We start from the raw sequence: 20634 nt of genomic DNA, 5'->3' as shown, positions 1-20634 counted from the left end.
GGTAGTTTACATCACATATTTACTTCCATGTGTCTTAAGTGGTTACGTTGTAGAATTATGTCTTTTAGAGAATGCATGAAGAAGTCTAGGAGTACAATAGGCAACAGAATATAGCAAAATAGTTCTGTTTTGTCAATTTTACAGTAAATTCCAAATCATTGTAAGTATATTCAGTAACACCTGTTTGCCCCCACCTTCCTTCATTTGATGTTTTCACTTATCCACTCATTAACAGTTCATCAGGCTTTGCTGTTTGTTACGTGAGTGTGTAAAAAGGCACTGCGGTGTCCACTGCTGTGAGTAATACAGAGGTGTCCTAAGGTGTGGGCTTTACTTGTGGAAACCATAGGACCATACCCAGAGCATTTGGAGGTGCCATATGCTGCTTAAGGGTGGCACATGGAGGGGAGGCTGGGCTGCACGCACGCTGGTCCCGAGGTGACCCTCTGGCCGCAGGAGAACTGGAAAGGTGCCAGCCGTGGGTGCCGTGCACTTGTCTGAGGCCCGGATGGGGAGACCACATTCCAGGTGCGGGGATAGGAGGAGGAAAGTCCCAGGGGTGGGAAGGCCTGGAGGAAAAGGGGAGAAGGTCAGGGGGAGGCAAGTTGGCCAGATCAGCTGGAGCTTGGGGTTCAACTAGGAGAGAGCCTGAGCCCCAGGCCAGACTGCAGGGCTGTGCCCAGCACTGGATGCAGAATTTGGATCTGATTCTGAGTATGAGATGAGGACTCGGGGAGACTTGTGAGCAGGGTGGTGACAACCAGGCAGGATTTTGGGAAGGTTTATCTGGTTTTGGCAGGTTCTCTGGATGTGACTGGAGTGTGAAAAGGCCAGTTCAGAGGCTCTGGAGGTTGTTCAGAAGTGGCAACAAAAGGGAATGGAAATGAGAGATGTTGCAAAGCAGAAACCAGCTGACATGGGGTGCAGGAGAACTTGAAGGCAGCAGTGGGAACTGGGAGCTGTTCCTGGCGTGCAGAGAAGGCTGAGGTTGATGTTGCCTATGGAGTTGGAGGTGATGACCAGCTTCCAGGTGGCTGTTCTGGATAGGCAGCTGCATGGGGCAAGAGCTGCAGTGTGGCACAGCTGTGTCTGTCCCCTGCCAGTCCTCAGAAGGTGACACCTAACACCATCCCAGTCCACAGAGCCTTGTCCAGTAGTCAGGGTGAGGTGAGTGGAAGCAAGAAGAGGAGCTGGCAACAGGACTTGGGAGAGACAGAGAGCACAGCAGGCAGCTGGGCCCAGATGTCAGGGCCCAGATGTCAGCCCCGGGCAGTGTCCTGAAGCAGCATGTGCACCTGGGCAGTGCAGGCACCTCAAGAAGAGGGTGTTAGCTCGGATAACTGGGGCCCCTGAGCAGCCTTTGAGAGGACAGGTTCCTTGGGGCTGTGGGTTTCAAATAATATCATTGAGGAGGGAGCAGAGAGGCTTGAAAATAAATGGAGGAGCGGGGGGGCACAAAGAAGCCAGGCCTGGCAGTGGCACAGGTGTCGGGTTTCATGAAGGAGGAAAGGGTTTCATGTGGAGTGTGCCTGCCACATGGACACTGGAGCGAAGGTGCACCCTGAGGCAGCCCACAGTGAGGAATTCAAACGCAGGTGCCTGGGCTGGATCCTGCAGGGCCTGAGTTCTCTGATCCAGAGGCGTCTTCATCTGAGGATTTGGGGTGTCCATGCTCTCTCCTGGTTTTGAAGGTATTAGAAGCCAGGTTGGAGAGGCCACCACTCAGGTGCTAAAGTCACAGCTCTAGATTTTGGTGCCTGCTACTTAGCTGCATGGCCTTGGGAGTTATTAACTCTTCTGCACTTTGGTTTTTCTCATTAATCAAACCAGAATCCAGATACTCACCACCTACCTTGTTGTGGGAACTAGACGGGGGTGGTGTACATGGGACACCGAGCATAGTGCCCAGCACACAGTGGGTGCTCAGGGGATGGCAGCTGCCATGATTTAAGTAAGAGACTGAATTCTTTGATACCACCCAAATATATGGTCTGGGGTGGTTGTAAGTAGAATTAGCAGAGATGATACAGAGTCGGAGTTGAATTAGGGTTTGAAGAAGGTTAGGTCTGGAGCGTTAACAGGTGGGAGGACCAGTAGAGAGTGGTCAGGACTCAGGAATGACAGGACCCACCTGGAGACCCTGAGCGGTGGCTTCCAGGCAGAGAAGAAAAGCTCGGGGCAGTATGAGTCCAGACCAGGGGCCCATCAGGCGACTTCTATGCAGGGTCACGTGGTAAAGAATTATCTCAGGCTTAGCAGGCTAGAAAATCTCTGTCGTAGCTACTCAGCTCTGTTGCTTTCTGAGTAAACAAATGGGTGTGCCTGTGTTCCAATAAAACTTTATTTACAAAAACAGATAGTGGGCCAGGTTTGGGTCATGGAGGCATGCTGACTGTGGACACCTTGACAATCTCATGTGGCAACAGATGTGAGCTGAGTGGTGATGTGGGAATGCCCCATCATTGAGGGACGGGGATGCAAGGGCAGCAAGGAGGTGGCATGGGCCCAGCGTGGCCACCCATCTGGGGCCTCAGCTGCAGGCTGAGGGGAAGGAAGGGGAAAGCAGCTCAGAGTGCATTCTGAGAGTCAAACTGGCCTATAAGTGACAAACTGAGGTCACTTCACATGTACGTGGAGGGAGACAGGCTATCTTTGGAGCAGTGTCCATGCAAGCCTGCCTGGAGGGAGCTGCCACCCTCAGCTGCAGCCCCAGACCTCACGGTTGCTCTCGTCCATCATTCCCAGTGTGAACAGTGATGCAGCGCCACGGTAAGTTCTGTAGAGTGAGCACCACTCGCTGGCAGACCCCAACAGGGCAAGGAGTGAGTTTCACCCAGTTCTTATCCAAGAAAATCCATGAATATGCTTCTAGTGCAGTATTAGCACATGGTGAAAATTGGTATTGCCTAGAGGGTTTTAATTTCTGATGGATTATTCTTGTACCTGTACCTGACTGATGCTCTCGTAAGTCCATGTTAACCAATCTGGGACCACAGGAAAGGGAGGACCGATGCAAATACAAACACGTGGAGGATTTCCAGGCATCCATGAGGTCTAGGAGACTTGTCCAAGATGTGTTTTCATTGCAATTAACATTTTTAAAGATGCATCTCACTATTATAAAGGTCAGCGTCACTTCTGTAATATTAATTTGCAATTGAAAGGTATTTTATTATAAGTCCTCTTTTTCAAGTTCTTGTTTCTCAAACTGGAATTTTCTTGAGCATCTAAGAATCCTTTCCTTTCAAAAGATCCCCAAGTTACCCCAGTCTAAGCTAAGAAGTGTTCAGTGTTGGCCGGAAGCATAACTCTAGTTCTCGCAGGATGTGGGCTGTGGCAGGGCGTGCATGTCCAGGCAGCAGGTGGAGGCTTCTCTTGGTCAGTGTGTCTATGCTCAGCAGAGGCCTGGCTGGGGAAACAGGTAGCAGTTTGAGACCAGAGCTTAAAAGAGAGGGAGAGGCCAGGCATGGTGGCCCACGCCTATAATCCCAGCACTTTGGGAGGCTGAGGCGGGCAGATCACAAGGTCAGGAATTCGAGACTAGCCTGACCAACATGGTGAAACCCCATCTCTACTAAAAATACAAAAATTAGCAGAGTGTGGTGGCGCGTGCCTGTAATCCCAGCTGCTCAGGAGGCTAAGGCAGGAGAATCACTTGAACTCAGGAGGTGGAGGTTGCAGTGAGCCGACATCATGCCACTGCACTGCAGCCTGGGCGACAAGAATGAGACTCCGTCTCAAAAAATAAAAATAAAAAAGAGGTGAGACTCCAAAAGTGCTGACAGTTCCCATGGGCAGGTTACTCAGAATAAGGTGGCCCAAGGCCCACAGTCTGTCCTTGGGGACTGGATGGCCCCCATGTCCAGTCAGCAGGGAGAGGACGTGCTGGCTGGCAAGATGGGGTGGGGGAAGCCCAGGGCATCAGGTGCCACAGAAATAAAGCTAGTCGCCTTAGTTGAATGGTGCTTTTGAGTTCCCAGAAGCTCTTCTCAGTGGGGCGCTCCCTGTCTTTCACCTCTGCTCTTCTGAGGTACCAGTTGAAGAGTTTGGGGATGAAATCAAGGTACAGGGCTCCTGGCAGCACTGCGCCTGGCTCCGGGGTTTGCGTGGCAGGGCTTCTTCCTTGTCCTGGCTGTCAGAGAACACCTGGAAATAAATGCTGCATTGTTTTTGCCAGAAAATCCTGACACCACTTCCTGCCTTCCCCTGGGAGGGCTGAGACCTGGTCTAGGCATGGAGCTTACGGTCCACAGACCTGCCTGCCTGCAGCGTGACAGCCTCCCAGAGGGCTGTATTGATTTTTGAAGAGGAGGAAAAAGGCAGACAAAATTGGACTTGCCAGCCTGCTTGGAGTAGAAATTGGTGCTTCCTAAAGGGAATCTTAATTGGCTGACTTCGCAGCTAAAATGTTCCCCCCCTTCCTTTCTCAGAACTCTCCAGCCCCCTGTTTGTTCTTGTGAGACTTTTCCCAGCCCCAGTTACTTTTCTTTCCTGCTTTGGAACATAATTGGATTCTTCACTGGGTAGAGTTTTGCTTGGAAGACCTGAGGGTGTAGCTAAACCAAGTTTGAGCACCCTGGAAGGAAGACAGAAGATGCCGGGAGACCAGCCAGCTCAAAGGAGAAAGGGAGGGGGACAGCATCTGAACTCTGGCCTCCAGCATGATTTCATCCTTTAAACTGAAAACCCTGAGTTTCAGTGCCAGTGACGATACTTGTTGAAAAAGTACAAATGTTTTCTGCTTCTTGTAATCTACTTCTTGCAGATATTAGTACTCTGGAAAAAAGATTTATTTTAATAATGTGAGTTTTAGATTTTTTTCTGTAGTTAACGTTGTTTTATTACTCTATATCCTTGCCAGAAAGCGTGTTTTAAGAGTTTCAATTCAAAATTAAATATGACCTCAGTGTTTTAAAATACAATTATATTAACTGTCCATTTAATAGTTGCTGAGGATTTTTTTGGCCACTGATGGATAGTCAATATACTTGTCTGAGATTAAATTCAGTATTCTCAACTCTGCTAACCAGCTAACATATTCCAGCTGCAGCAATCAACAGGAAAAACAAGGACTTTCTGTGAAGTGAGCTGGAGAAAGTCGTTCCCAGATAAAATTGCCGTGCTATCTTACAAGCTGTGCTTTTCTTTTAAAAACTCCACTGTGTTTGATAATAGGGAACTATCTATTATTTATTTAGAACTGTACACACCAATTTACAAGACAGGTAATTTAGTGGCAGAATTATTTATTAATGAGTCCAGTATACAAGTTAATGGGACTGAGCCCTGTGGAGGTCAGTCCTCATATAATCCATGCCTTTTGGAAAAAAGCATTGTCTTCAGAACATTAGTTATTATTGTTAAATTTAAATTACGATATACTCTCTTGCTGAGACAAAAAACAATTTGTTCTGAATTGCATGGTGACAGAGTTATCCTGTAAGCTGCCTGGAGATGAATTGTGCCCATTGGGGGTAGGTACGTCTTAGCCCTGTTAGCACCAAAAGTATTATTTCTCATTGCATGGGCTCACAGGAGAAAGCAAGCCTGTTCCTTAATAGAGACGACAAATCAGAAACCGCTGCCTGCCTGGGAGATGGAACAGTCGTGTGGGCGAGGAGCCCAGAGGGCGGGCGTGGCTTCCCAAGCCCTGGCACAGCCTGCAGGCCGCATCAGGTACTCTGCGTCTGGGGTACTCTGCCCTCTGCACATCCAGTGGATGGGGGAGGGGCGGGCTGTTCCGTGTGACAGCATGTGGGCTTGTCATGACTAGGAGTGACCACTGGCTTCCATTTCTCAGGAGTGGCTTTGTCCTTGTGATCTGACAGTACGTTTCTAGTAGATGAGAAGGCATGCCTACCAACAGCCCCCATAACTGGACATGGGGGCCATCCAGTCCCCAAGGACAGACTGTGGGCCTCAGGCCACCTCATTCTGAGTCACCTGCCCATGGGAACTATCAGCACTTTTGGAGTCTCACCTCTTTTATTTTTATTTTTTGAGATGCAGTCTCGTTCTTGTCGCCCAGGCTGCAGTGCAGTGGCATGATGTCGGCTCACTGCAACCTCCACCTCCTGGGTTCAGGTGATTCTCCTGCCGTAGACAGAGAAGGCCTGCCCACAGACCAAGACAGAGAAGGCATGCTGGTGTCTGCTGTTGCGTCACGGGGGGAGGCAAGGTTTTCCTCACCGGGACCTCTTCACTCCCCCTTTATGAACGACCCCCTGGCTCCTCCTCCAAAGGCCCAGAAGCCTAGAGGAGAAATGAGGGTAGAGCATAGATGCCTTAGTGGAGCGAGTGGAGCTGCTGGAACTCAACAGACTATAGTTACAGCATGAAGGTAGCGCTTGAAGGATTTGCTGCTTCATTTCATTTTTCTCATTGCATCTCATCATGAAGTCGATTGCCTTATGTCGAGGGTGGAGAATGGAGCAGACACAGAGGAGAACCCACCAAGTTCTATGTCTGCAAACCTGCAGCATTTCCGGGTTCTGACTGCAGAGTCCTATCAAAGTCAGCAAAATTGGAAGTGATGCCCGTTTCCTGGGCTTTCACAAACTTTGTTATTCTGCAGTCTACTCCAACATCCAAGAAGGCAGAGAAATGTGGCTCTCACTGTTTAGAAAACCTTTGTGAGTTTTTCTTCCCCCTGGGGAATGGTTTTTAGCAAATTATTCATTGGAAAAATGAAATCTGAAACACAGGTGTTTTTCAGTGCACGTGCTACAGAGGAACCTCGGCACCCTTGTGTCTTGCTTACCCATTTGCTCAGTGGGCAGGGATTGAGCACCAGGAATGTGCTGGGTAGGATCCCAGGGCTGGAGGCAGAGTCGGGACCAGCCCCAGCATGGTGCGTGGCTGTTTGTCCCGGGGCTCACTGGAACAGCCCTCCTGGGGAGCCTTCTGTTGGACTTCTTTATGCAGCCCAGTCCACACCTCACCTGCGCGTTTGTCAGGCCATTGAGTGCAGTGTTGTGGCCTGAATCATTCCGGGCCTTGCTTCTGGAGGGTTGACAGTAGGGGACACAGCAGGCTGGGGGCATTCTGGGACCCAGGCCTCCTGCCTGTGTGGGATACTGATGTGTGTTGTGTGGACAGGTCACTGATGTGTTTCAATGTAAATCTGACCTTCCTTTAAGAGCAACTGGGCAGCTGTCTAGGAGCTTGAGCCTCTATGATATGGACATCTAGTCTGTCTTTCTGGAAGCTTCTAGAGTGTAAGAGAAAGTAGGTTGGATACTCACATTCCCATTGTCTTTGAATAATGGAACAGTGGGCCTGGATTGTCATCCTGTGGATTGGGGAAGAGATCATAGAGATCATAGAAGTCACCTTAAAGTAAAAGAGAATAAATCCAAATGCTATTCTATGTACACTATATGCCATCAAGTACAGAGCATGTGGGCATGTGGACTTGTCATGATGAGGAAACTGGCTTCCATTTCAAAGAGGAGAGCCAGAGTCCTCCAAATCCATGGAGATGCTCCAGTCTAAAGTCTTTGGAGTCAGGCTTTCATTCCATTCCTGGGTCTTCCCTTATGAGTTTGGTAAGTTGTTATTACATAACCTCAGGACCTCAGTTTCCTGTTTTAGAAATAGAGATGATAGTATCTCCCCCAAGGGTCTTTGGAAGGAATAAGTAGAACAGCTTGTAATGGCATGCCTGGCATGTGTTAGGCACTCAGTGAACAGCAGCTGTGCAGTGTTGTGCGAGAGCTTACCTGGAGCTGTTTTCCTAGAGTGCGTTGATCCTCAACCGTGTTCATGTAGCCCTGCCCAAGGTGCCATATTGTGTAATAGAGATGTGACATCGAGGCGCCGTGTCGCCTGGGACTTCTGGAGTCAGCCGCCTGGCCTGTGGCTGACCTTGGCTGTGTTCCTGAGAGAGTGGGGATATGAAATTGCATGACACAGTCGGTCATCTTGTGCCCGTCTCATCTACTCTTCTGATGGTTCAGTTCTTCTCTGCCCCTAAATTCTTACGTCCCAGAGCAGACTCTTGGTTGAGATGCAGATGCTTTTATCAGGTGTCCTTGGAAAACTCCAGTGACACCAAGCAGTCAGTAGCCTGTAGTGACCACCTGCACTGTCGTCCTCTCTTGTGGACGTGGACATTGACTCTCCATGTCTGGCCTGTGCAGGAAGGAGTGAGTCCTCTCTCTCTCCAGAGCCTGCAGGGGCACCCACCCTCAGCTGGGCAGGGCAAGGCCAGGACAGAGGCTTTGAGGGCGTCGAAAGAGGAAACTGCAAGGTGTGCAGGTTGGCCCAGCAGAGAGAGACCAGAATGCAGAGGGTGCTCAGGGCAGGCGGCTGCTGCTCTGGGCTGTGTGTGTCGTAGCGTTAGCACAGCAGACACGAGCAGTTGACCAGATGCCCCATTAGAGGCCCATGTCCAGGCATGCAGTGTTGATCTCTGTGTATAGATTGATGTGGCTTCTTCTCAAGGTCTGGGGAAGATAAATGTTGAATAATGCACAGTTGCCTAGCCTCAAAGATCTTTTGAGAAATAGCTACTCTGTGCAAGTTTCAACCATTTGTTTAGACTAATGGAATGACTCTAAAAGTTTATATCTTTACAGATGTACAAGCGCTTTATTTATAAGAAACTAATTTAAGCTGGGAAAGAAGAATGTGCCTCTCGTGTGTGTGTAAAACATTAGAAAGCAGCTCTATTCACTGCCATGGTGGTGGAAGGCACGTGCAACACAGACATAAGGCTATTTGAACTCTTTATTTGCCACATTTACAATATTAATAATAGCGTTTCTAGAAGTTGTCACATCAAGTAAAAGATCTTCATTCCAGGCTGTCTTTGGGGGCCAAATTGAGACTGGATGCATGCATTTAATAAATTGTAGTCTCACGTAGTCATTTTGGTAAATAATTAGTTTCAGTGAAAGAATAAGTTAGCATATTGTATGCATCTAATGTTGCAAATGTACATACTGCAAACTTTGCTATTAATCAACAGTCAAGCACCGCAAGTGGGGTCTCATACATAATGAATTGTGCTTAAGCCTCATGGGCTTCTTGATAGAAAAATAAAAGAAAACACAAGTGCAGTAAGCTTTTGAATAAAATTTAACTAGATTGCTCTGCATCCTGTAATTGTTTTGGAATCTTTAGGGACCTGATCATTCATCTATAGTTTTGGGGTGTTTTTATCTTCATCTGTCAAATAGTAGAGACTTTTAATGATATGTTAAAATGTTGATAAAATACAATTTTCCTTTTAATGATTTGAACATTTAGGGGGAAAGTAAATAGGCTTTTTAAGGCTTTCTGGGCCTGCCAGATATACTATTTAGGTTGTCTTTTTAAAATATTTTTATTATTTAATGCATTTTTAAGAATTATTTTTAAAAAGAAAACTATGTATTGTTCCTATGGGGAAGAGTTGAAAATTTACGTAAAGTTTCCTCTGTATTTTTGGTGGGTGTTTTAAAATGCTGTAGTAAATACCTCTGTGGTATTGTTTAGGATCTGACGTTAATTTGAGCCCCACATATTGAGGGCATAGGATGCCCGTTAAAAATTGGTATCCAGTTTTAGCAAGATACCTGTGGCCACCCAGAAAGTAACTTGGAACCTAACTTAATTTTAAATGGTCTCTTTCTCCTCCTGCCATTATTGATGGCGGCACATGAACCCTTTGGTGGCCTATGATAGGATCATAAACATAGGATTCATTTTGGGATAGGGTTGAAGGCATAAAAGCAAGGAATGAGATTTATGTCCATCTTTATTATGAACCACACAGTAAAAGTGCCGTAAAGATTTGCTGACTTGACAGCCAGAGCTCCTCACAGCCCTCCTGCAAGCACTCATGGAACACTGCCTGCTCCAGGAAGACCTCCTGTTTTCTTCTGCACTAGAAATGGGCTGTGCTCATCACTTACTTCCCTGTCTTATATGATGTCCTTATGTACAGAATGCATCTTTAAAATAGGCCCTACAACCAAACACGTAACAGTCAATCAGTAGACTCACCTCACCTGTGATGAGTGGGAGGCCCTCTTGTACCAGAAAGTTAAAAAAAAAAAAATACATTACTCATACCTGTCATTGTTTATTACATAAACTTAAGTGTATTGTTGATGTTTCGTGCGTGTTTATTCACTTTTTCCTTTCATAGTTGAACACATCTTGTTCTTGGGGGTGCATGAGGAATCAGTGGGGTAGCACGTGAATCACTGAGGACAGCCCACAGTGTGCAGTCAGTGCCATTGTCATCATCGTCATTAGCAACGGCAGCTCAAGACCAGTGAGGCCGCAGTTGTATCTGTCATGAACCCATTGGCGTACCATTTGTTTTTTATCTTTGCCGCAGTTGCACTGTTGAGATCCACGTTTCCTACTACTAACATCAGCATTTTTAATTTTTCCTGTTTCTAGTCAGTTTCCTAAAATAACTATAGAATATTCAAATAATTGCGTGCACTTTGTCAAACGTACATGGTCATAGTGCCCAAACAGTTGCTGGCCACCAGGCAGAGCCACGGAGCAGTCACTGCCATGTTCCTTCCCAGCCTCCTCGGGGCCTCCATGAAACATCGAGGCCATTGGAAGGCGGAAGTGCTGTTTCTGATGTTGACCCGTGTGTTTGACCTTCACCTTCTCTTCCTGCGCAGTCGGCTGTCAACTCTAGAGGAAGAGACAGCCCTGAGTCAGTATTCTAACCACTAACCGCATGCATTTCAGATCCTCGGTAAATGCTTGAATGAAATTAAGCCACTGCATTTGTCTGAAATATAGAGTCAAAAGGTTTTATTCAGCCTCCTGTTTAAAATAAAATAATCTTTATTGAGAGCAGGTAGCATAGTTTATTTCTTTTCTTCAATCTTATCCCTGAAAGAAAACATCTGAGCTTTAGCAGGAAGCTATAATTGAATGCAGGACAAATCCATCAAACACAAGACACTCTGCTAGAGATCTTCTAAATGGGACATAATTGTGCATTTACCAGTGATATTTAGCAAAAGTCTCCATGTAGCATGGATAATCTTTGGCTGAAGGCATGTTCCTACATAAGCCCCGGAGTCTGCTGCTCTGCCCTTGAGTCCTGAAGGTTCTGGAAGCCAGAGGAGGTGGGTGCTCGCTAGCTGGGCTTGGGAAATGTTGCTCGTCACCTGAGCGTCGAAAGTGCTGTGTGTGGCGAGGCCACTAAAAGCTTTTCAGGTACCCACGGGTTTCCTTGCAGCCTTCTTCAAAGCCTCGTGGAAGCCTTGTATCCAAGCTCGGCACCTTGCCAGATTCCAGAGGAACTCAGAGGAGCAACTGCCTTTGGAACAAACTCCTTGGGTGACCCTCCAAGGTCATCTGATAGCATTCCCAAACCATAAGATGAAAACGTTGTCCTTGGAGAGGTCGGGGGGTGGTGTTTGGGTTGCAGGAGAGGCAGAGGGTACACAGCACACTCCGTCTGTAGTGTCCTATGGTCAGCCTGATGGAGCCTCAGATGTGAGTAACTTATGAAGGACTCTTGGCCGATTTTCTTATATCAAATAGGATTCAAGCCAAATACATCATGTGTTCATGTCTCTGGGGAGTAGAATTCATTCAGAAATGGACATTTAGGGATTCTCTACTGCCAGTGGAATCTTAAGGCACCCAAAAATCTGAATACTCAAATCTCCCAGCTGGCTGGTCGAGTTTTAGAGCATTGAGCACTCTAAACTGGGCAGAGCCTGGAAGCTGTGGTAGCACTCTTTCTGCTTTGTTTTCCTCGTGCTGAGCTGGGCTGATATCAAGACTCCTGGGGCACTTGCTTCCTCTACCCTTTGTCTGTGGCCAGGCGGGATTCCCACACGGTCAGAGGAAGCCCATGTCCAGCAAGGGAAGTGCCTTCCGTGTCTCTCCTCTCCCCCAGCTCCGCTGTGCCGCAGGTGGGCAACTGCCACTGTTCCTTCATGTTCTTGATAATACCAGTGTCTTGAAAGGAAGCTTCATGCAGGTAGGGAGGACACTTTTCCCTGGAATAGCTCCTGTGCCCGTGTGTTATAAGTTTGTGCTGAAACGTTCTGACCACCTTTCTGTGCCCTGTTTTGGGTTGAAGGGAAGGAGATTTCAATCAAATCCGCAAGGCAGTTCATCACTGGGACGTTGTTTTTCCAAGCCGGGGAAGGCGAATGGGTTGGGGCAGCTTCCCACAGGCGGTAACTCCGGGAGAAGATCTCCGGGGCCTTCCAGTCTGCTGAGGCTCTGGGAGCTTCCACCCAGGGCAGGTCAGTGTCGTCCGGTTTGATTTTAAGGAACCCCGGGCCTTGCCCACAGTTGTGTTTTTCTTAAAGAAATCCTTGAGCCAGGCCCACGTGGCTCTGGCTTTGCTGTGTTAAGGTGCCCGACGCCCTGTTGTCCCGTGCACATATGCCCAGCAGAGCTGGGCGTCTTTTTCACCCACCAGCCACCATCTTCTCATGCCAAGTCAAAGTGAAAGGCACCAGTGTCATGATATTTGCCTCGGGATTATTCTGTGGGTGACACGTGATGTCCTGGGAGCGGCCTGGGGGAGGTGTGACCCTGATGTGCTCTGAGCGTTTCCCCACCCATGCTGGGAGAGGGTCTTGTCTCCTGCAGGGTTCAAGGGATGGGACAGGAAGGGGCTGCGGTGCCAGGTGAGAGTCTCCGGCTGGCGTCTTGAGCTGGAGTCTGTGGCAGCACCTGGAGCTGCAGGATTTGGGCTCCCGAGCAAAGGTGCTTCCCTGGTGAGGATGGGGCAGACCACAGGGCCGGCATTTCAGCGGTGGGTGAGCTGCAGGTCCCCTGGGGAAGACTGGGACGTGGGATTTCTATGAGCGTGGGCTGCGGAGCCCATAATTATTGGCATTTCAGGGTTCGCCAGCGGGGAAGCCCGAGGAACTCCCCCGTGATAAGTGCTGCTGTGAGAGAGGCCGTCACCCCCAGCTCTTCCAGGGCCGAGCGCAGCGGGATGGAGGAGAGGGCAGGGCAGGAGAATAAATTTCATTTTACTGTAGAAATGGAAATTTGTGTCATGGCTTTAAAAATCTGGTTTTATGTGTGTGTTTAATGCCATTCATTTTAAATGTAGTATCATAAATCCTTGCTTCAGAATCAAAGCTGTTTAATTACATTTCACCCATGAATAGTTACCTAATGCCAATAGAGAAAGAGTTAAAAAAGAGAACTACAGAGTAAATCAGAGGTTGAGATCTTTAGCACAAGCATAAAAAATCAATTTAAGATGAATTTTACTACTATAAAAATTCTTCAAATATCCTTTTAAGAATGGGAAATGCTAGGAAAGCCAGCTCACATTTCAATTCCCTCAGCAGCATGAGAGAAGGACGTCCGCGTGGGCAGAGCCTTGCAGTGCCGGAGCGCACCCCATTTTGCTCAGGGGTGCTAAGGAAGGAATCCTAACTCTGGAGTCTGAGCAGCTGCTGGGGGCACAGAAGCTCCCAGCTCTTGTGGTAGAATGCCCCTCTCCCACAGCATACCCTTGCTTCCCTGAGAGACCCCATCTGCAGGATGTGCTGGCCGGCCAGACCCCTCGAGTTCTGGAGCCTAACCCTGACCTTGAGGTGCTCGCTTTGCCAACCAGTCCCGCATCCCAGTCTTCCCCAGGGGCCCACCACTGAAACGGCAGCCCCTGTGCCCCGCCCCATCCTGGCTGGGGGAGCACCTTTTCTTGGGAGCCCAAATCCTGCAGCCCCAGGTGCCACCACGGACACCAGCTCACGACGTCAGCGGAGGTAATGCAGGAGAAAAGACCCTCACCCAGCGCCTCAGCCCCTTCCTGTCCCATCCCTTAAACCCTACAGGAGACGTTGGCTGAGCTCTTGCTGCAGAAGGTGCCAGGCCCAGGTGGCTTGATCAGGGGTCTTGTTTCCCCAGTTGAAGGTCGGGGTACGTGGGCCCCATCACGCTTGCTCTTCCTGTCTGGACAATGGTGGTTGACAGCTCTTTGTCACTCAGGCGGGAGCTGGGGCTAACCCTCCCTGCACGCTGCTTCCACCCCTCTGTTCTGCCGCCTTCCCCGGGGATCAGGACAGCAAAGCACATTACATATTTCTCCATCTTTCTTCTTAGATATCATCAGTACCCTGTTTATTCAGTTAGCAAGGAGCAGAGCATTAATCGAATGACTGAAGATGTGTCTCTGAAATTGAATAATATTTAAGCCAAGCAGAAGTTCTCCTTTCCATGGCCAGACCTCACTAAGCGGGAAGCAGATCGGGGCAGTGAGAAGACAGCACTTCCATGCCCCAAGGAAACATCTGAGAGAGGCCATTTGGTTGCCCTGTTCAGCAAGCCGGTTCTCTGCCTGCAGAGTGAGCACGGTTTCCCCTGGGGCCTCTTTGTGACAGGGGCCGATAAGGGTTTCCAGGCAGTGGCTTGGGCTGTGGAGACCTCAGCCTGTGTATTGAGGGTACTGGGCTGAATGAGGGCCCTGTCTGCGTGAGTTCCCTTGGGCAGGAGTCTGGAGATGGTGGCAGCTTAGAGAAGGCCAGGGCCCGTTCTGTCTGGCCACAGTGTTCATGGGGTCAGCCATGAACTTTAGCCGGCTCTGCTGGGCTTAGTTCTCAGGCCCAACTGCTGGTCTCAGTTGTCGGTGGCTGCCGGTCATCCTAGTGAGCTTCCTTCTTTTTCCCTTCATTCTCTGGCTCCTTCCTTAACGTTGTCAATATCTGCGTGCTTGGAAACCTCTGACCACCCTCCTGTTCCACTGTGAAAAACAGTGTACGGGGACCCCTATGTGCATCTCACCTGAAGAGGTCCATTTTTAGAAAGACCCGAGGATCTCGGCAGAGACTTTTACACCCACAAAACACTGCAGCCTGGAGACCCAGCCTCCAGGACAGGACAGCCTGTGAGACTGGCCCGAGGTCTTCCATCACTGCCCCTGCTGTCGGATGACATGCACGTTAGGACCTCAAAGCGAAGTAACCCTGGACACACCCTTCACTGGGTCTCTTTCCCCCACTTCTCCCCCAGCAATGGAAGGAAAGCACAACTCCACACGAAAATAACAACACAGGTGCAGCTCTGTGCCTCCCCGTAGCTTCTCCCTGCCGCCCCATGGGCTTGGCCGTGGTGTCACCACACACTGTAGGTGTCGCAGACGCAGGCCCACAGCCGTGTGTGCCCCTCGGCATGTCTGCTGTCTTCTGGGAAGATGGAAATGCCATCACAGGCATTTACTCAGGCAGAAGCTCTGGAACTTTAGATCCCAGCTTCTCCGTTTTTAATGGTCTCTTGTTAAAATGTGAGTATCCCAGATGGAATGCAAAAGAGGTTCCTGCTGCTGAGGCCCTGGTTTCTTTTCTGAATGGAAGTGCCAGGGTATTTCCGCCCACAGTACACTTTAAGCCAAAGTAATTTGTATCCTCTTTAACACAAGCCCAGTACACGAAAGGCTGTGTTTGTTTAACTAGACGTGTAAGCTATGGTTATCTTTATTTCCAGTTTAACTGAATAAGAGAGTAAACCTTTTTAACCATAAGGAAGGTGTTCGGCTTCCTTTTATCTCTTGCCTCATCATGTACTTTTGACTTTATTCAGATTTGTACAAGCTTGGTTTTTACCTCACAGGAAAAGCAAGAACTAATCGCTCCAGAGATCATCTGAGCTCTTCGTGTGAAGGTGTTTTAAGAAGTTGTGACTGCATCTTCTTTTCTAAAACAGCCTCCAATTCTGTGATACAAAGTGAAATGCCGGTTGTTTGTAGCTCCGGGGCTGTGGTCCTCCTGGACGCCAGCAATAGCAGCAGGCCCCATCCACATGGAGCTGGGAAGACAGGTCCCCTTCTGCATGGGGCCAGGGAGACAGGCCCTCTTTCGTACAAGGCCAGGGAGACCAGTGGAATCCGCACGGGGCCAGGGGGACACCCCCATCCACACAGGGTTGGCAGACAGGCGGAATCCACACAGGGCTGGGAAGACAGGTCCCCTTCTGCATGGGGCCAGGGAGACAGGCCCTCTTTCGTACAAGGCCAGGGAGACCAGTGGAATCCGCACGGGGCCAGGGGGACACCCCCATCCACACAGGGTTGGGCAGACAGGCGGAATCCACACAGGGCTGGGAAGACAGGTCCCCTTCTGCATGGGGCCAGGGAGACAGGCCCTCTTTCGTACAAGGCCAGGGAGACCAGTGGAATCCGCACGGGGCCAGGGGGACACCCCCATCCACACAGGGTTGGCAGACAGGCGGAATCCACACAGGGCTGGGAAGACAGGTCCCCTTCTGCATGGGGCCAGGGAGACAGGCCCTCTTTCGTACAAGGCCAGGGAGACCGGCAGAATCCGCACGGGGCCAGGGCGACACCCCCATCCACACAGGGCCGGCAGACAGGCCGAATCCACGCAGGGCTGGGGTTGGAGCTGAGAGTCATCCTTGACCCCAGCTTCATGATCCTCCTCCACCTCGTCCCTGCACCATGGCCATGCTCTTCCTGCTGCAGCCCTGCTTTGGGGCAGCTATGGTGCCTTCTGCCTCTGGCCAGGGGCCTGCAGCCCTCACCAGTCGCACTGTGGGCCCCATTTATAGGACAAAGTGCCCTGCGCACCCTGACACGCACAGCCCTTGTCCACCTTTCTGCGAGTCTTGGTCCCCAAGGCCTTCACTCTGTGTCTGTGTTCACACTGTCTGTCCTATGCCCAGGATGGCTCTGTTGCCTCCTCTCCATGGACCAGCCATGTCCACCCTTGTGTGGACAGTTGGGACGGTGCTCTTGGCTGCATCGGCCACCTGTGCTGGGCTGCACGTCCAGGCAAATGCAGCCTTCATTGGGAGCCTCCCAGAGCAGCATGCGTGTGTCAAGTAGAAGCATTTTGTAGATCTCAGCGCACACACCCTAAAGCAGCCCAGGAAGGAAGGGTGAAGGGCCCGTGGGAGCTGTGCGTCCACAGCCTCCACAGTGCAGTGATGCTTCCCACCTTTTCACAGAAGCCTGAGGAGCAGCACTGTCTGTGAAAGGAAACTAGAAAACTCCCACGCTCCAAGCCTGGGAAGTCCCGGGGAAGCGTGCCGTTTGTCTAGGGCCTTGAGAAGCAGGGAAGGAAGGAAGGGAGTCACCTGAAGAAAACGGACCCTGTGCCAGGGCTTCCCAGTGGGGTTCCACAGCACTTGAAATCACAATAGGTTGTGTCATGCACTGCACAGCCCCAGGTGGCAGTGGGAGACCTCCCCTTCGGGGCCGTGTCCTCAGTCTGTGGAACGCAGCCCCAGAACATCCACCCCTGCTGGGGATGGGGAATCCTTTCTGTTAGGGGCCACCAGGTCGAAGCCACAGAAGAATGAACACCCCAAACAGAAGCAGCCACAAAACAGTCTGAAGCGACTCTAAGAGGTACAGGTTCAAACTACAGGAAACCGAAGGGAGGAGAGTGGCCAGAAAGAACTGAGAAGGCCGCATGGTAGCTCACGCCTTTAATCCCAGCAGTTTGGGAGGCCCAGGCAGGCGGATCACCTGAGGTCGGGAGTTCGACACCAGCCTGGCCAAGATGATGAAGCCAACATGGAGAAACCCCATCTCTACTGAAAATGCAAAAAATTAGCTGGCTTGGCAGGCGCCTGTAATCCCAGCTACTAGGGAGGCTGAGGCAGGAGAATCACTTGAACCCGGGACGTGGAGGTTGCAGTGAGCTGAGATTGAGCCATTGCACTCCAGCCTTGGCAACAAGACCAAAACTCCATCTCAAAATTAAAAAAAAAAAAAAAAGAAAAGAAAAAAGGAAGATTTGAGAAAGAACCGAGTAGACGCAGGCACGTGAGGCACACGGCTGCCCCCGAGAGAACAGACTCGCTGAATGAAGGAAACACAGACTAGGCCCTCTGGAGCGTGGGAATCGGGGGACTGAAAGTGAACGCTGAGGAATCCCCTGAACACAGCACACAGCTATGGAGGAAGCAGGACGCATGGTTGTGGCCTTGCGTTGTTGGACTCGAGGTGGGGTGGGCTGTGTGGTGCAGTTTAATGACTGTGTTGATATTTCTGGAAACGTTTCGATAGTGAGTGCTTGATAATTTAGGTGCAGCCGTGCCGTCTGTAAGTCTTAACGAAGGGACACTGTCACTTGGGTTGCTTTGCGCTGTGATGCAGACTCAGAGCACACGTCCCGGGAGGCCTGAAGGTGGAGAGTGGGTGCGGGGCCTTGGTGCGTCCTTGCCTCACTGGTCCCCCTCTCTACTGCACAGCTAGTTGAGATGCGCGTGCCCATGAGGCAGGGCCCAGAGGTTTACTAAGCCCCTGTTCTCACTTTTGCAGTGCCATGGAGGTCCCAGCCCCTGCTGAGGTTCTCGGAGGTCCGGAGCCCCTGATGCAGTGCACAGCCTGGCTGAATGCCTATTTCCACCAGCCCGAGGCTATCGAAGAGCTCCCCGTGCCGGCTCTTCACCATCCCGTTTTCCAGCAAGGTCAGTAACTAAGCCATCTGCGGTGGTTCCTTTGGGGAGCTTGACTTATTAATGATCGCTGACATCACACTTCATTTTATTGAGTATACCAGCTTGGTATTTTTACATCAGCTAAACAGAGACAGCGTTTGGCCGAGCTGGAGGGACAGGGGTTCGCCGCCTCCACCCACTCCAACGCTTGTGTTAGTTTTGGCACAGGGTCGCATAATTCTTGGCAAAGGCAATAAAAATGATGCATGCAGATTGACTCTTGACTCTCCGCTGGCTGAAAGGTTTAAATAGGAACACATCTGAATGGCAGTAAATTTTTCGATAAGCTTATTGTGAACTTCAACTATCTGCTTGCCAACAGCACAGAAAACGAAACTTGTGCGTGGACATTTAGCCATTTCCATACCCTCTGTTTGTGACGCTTACATCATAGCAGGTAGCAGCATTGGAGCTTCTCAGATAAGTTTTGCATTTAATTTCTCAAACATACCAGAGTTAGAGATATTCTTTCTTAAGGGATAGCTTGAGAACTTACCTGTACATAGCCTGTTTAAGGCTTGTGATAACCTAAAACATTTCCCAGATATTTCTTTTACAGCTTGTGTTTGGCTCTGCTCAATACAGAAATTAATTACAGCAACTAAAATCATTCCAGACCTATGCCAGAAATTTATTCTGCATAGTGAGTTTTTCATAATCATTTTTGTATAAGTGAATGTATATTCATATATGATGTATATAAGGAGTTGTACACTTATATATCCTTAAAGGGAAAAATTACCTTGAGATTTTACATGTGGTGAATTTAAAGCAATTTGGAATTTCAGATCGGATTTGCTGGGTAAGCTTAACAGTATTCTAATTGCTGCGGTGCTTCTCAGCACAACGCAAACTTGAAAATGGAGAGACGTTTCCAGGGGAAGCAGGTAGAGAAACCCCTGAAGGTTGGGCTAATACCTGAGTTCACTTACGAAGTCAGACAGGTGAACAGATGAAGTCCTGAGCACGTTTTGTGCATAATGAACTGAAACTGTGCAGCTATAATGAACCAGGTGCCTTGCTGTCCTCTGAATCATGTAGAACTATCTCCAGAAGGGTTCAGTAGGGATCTCTAGGATGGGCAGGCAGGAAGCTAGAGTGGGTGGGCCTTTACATGGAACCACAAACATCCACGAAACCTCTCATCATCTGTGCCCACCAATGGGCCACCGCCAGGACAATGGCACTACCAAAGCCTCCTGGGCCGCCGCCAGCTACGGACCCACCTCTCCCCAGCACCATAAGCCAGTGAGCCAAGCAGACGGTGTGGGGGACCTTGCTTGCTGTACCCCTGACAAGCCAGGCACAGGGCAGGATGTTGCTGCATGGCCCAAGGAAGTCAGAGATTGGTTTTGTTTATTAAAGTTGGGGCTTGGGGATCTTAGAGTGGTGAACTCTTCTCTGTGCGATCTCTGTTTTGGGGGTTCACCTGCCAGAAGGAGTAAGGCTGAAGAGCTGCCCAGGAGGCTTTTTTCTCCTTAAGCCGGTCAAATATGTGAGCTGAAATGTAAGGTCTCAGGACAGAAAAGTTCTCTTATAAAACCAGGGCAGGAGGTATCCGCATAATCGTATGGAGGCTGGGAGAACAAGCCTGCAAACCCCTGAAGTTTACCTAAGGTTTATTGTGCAACTTTATGAAAAACGTAGAGGCAAAAGTTCCATGAAAATTGTTAGTTTTCTCCAAGTCGTATGGTGGTCCTGGCCATGGAGCTAGACCCTGCTGGCCTGGTCTCACCAGGGTCCAGAGAGTGATGTGCGCTCGGGCAGGCCAGGAAGAACCGGAGGAGGAGGCGGCCTCTGCAGCTGCTGACAGGAACTCCGGGACAGGGGTGGCCAGCAAGGGGGGAGGCACTAGAAATAATCAGACACTCTCCAAACCACCCCTGCAAGCACTGAACCCCCTCTGAGCCTTTCCCCCCTCACTTCTGGCCATGGCAGTATTTGCTGCTCCTAGAGCCGACAACGGCAGGCGGGCCCCTGGGGCTCCTCAGTCAAGTCCCTAGTGCTTAAGCAGAGTTGGGATCGGCCACACCTACCCTTGCCTCCCTGGCTTTCGGCCCACGCCAGGCCAGGCTGCTTCCTGGGCTGGCAGGTCATGATAGCTCTTGGTGACCAGGAAGACCTCAAAGTAGCCACTAGGATATTGGTAAAGGCTGTCTGGCTCCCTCATGGCCCTGCCCCTCTTGGAAAGCCCTACAGTGTGGGTGGATACCTCTAGCTGGGATGAGG

The 20634-nt window shown here is 49.9% G+C and overlaps 1 protein-coding gene across 6 annotated transcripts in view; it reads left to right on the top strand.

Moving 5' to 3' along the window:
- MGMT (O-6-methylguanine-DNA methyltransferase) overlaps window positions 1–20634 on the top strand; it is a 288419-nt gene that overhangs the window by 220615 nt on the left and 47170 nt on the right. For all 6 annotated transcript variants that reach the window (XM_033178877.1, XM_033178860.1, XM_033178905.1 and 3 more), the window contains one exon: window positions 18227–18375. In XM_033178877.1, the coding sequence (XP_033034768.1) occupies window positions 18227–18375 (149 nt within the window). The remainder of the gene's footprint in view (window positions 1–18226; window positions 18376–20634) is intronic.

The sequence above is a fragment of the Trachypithecus francoisi genome, unplaced genomic scaffold (genome assembly GCF_009764315.1).
Source record: "Trachypithecus francoisi isolate TF-2019V2 unplaced genomic scaffold, Tfra_2.0 Contig01579, whole genome shotgun sequence".
NCBI lineage: Eukaryota > Metazoa > Chordata > Mammalia > Primates > Cercopithecidae > Trachypithecus > Trachypithecus francoisi.
The sequence above is the reverse complement of the archived record's forward strand: the minus strand, read 5'-3'. Positions and strand labels throughout refer to the sequence as shown.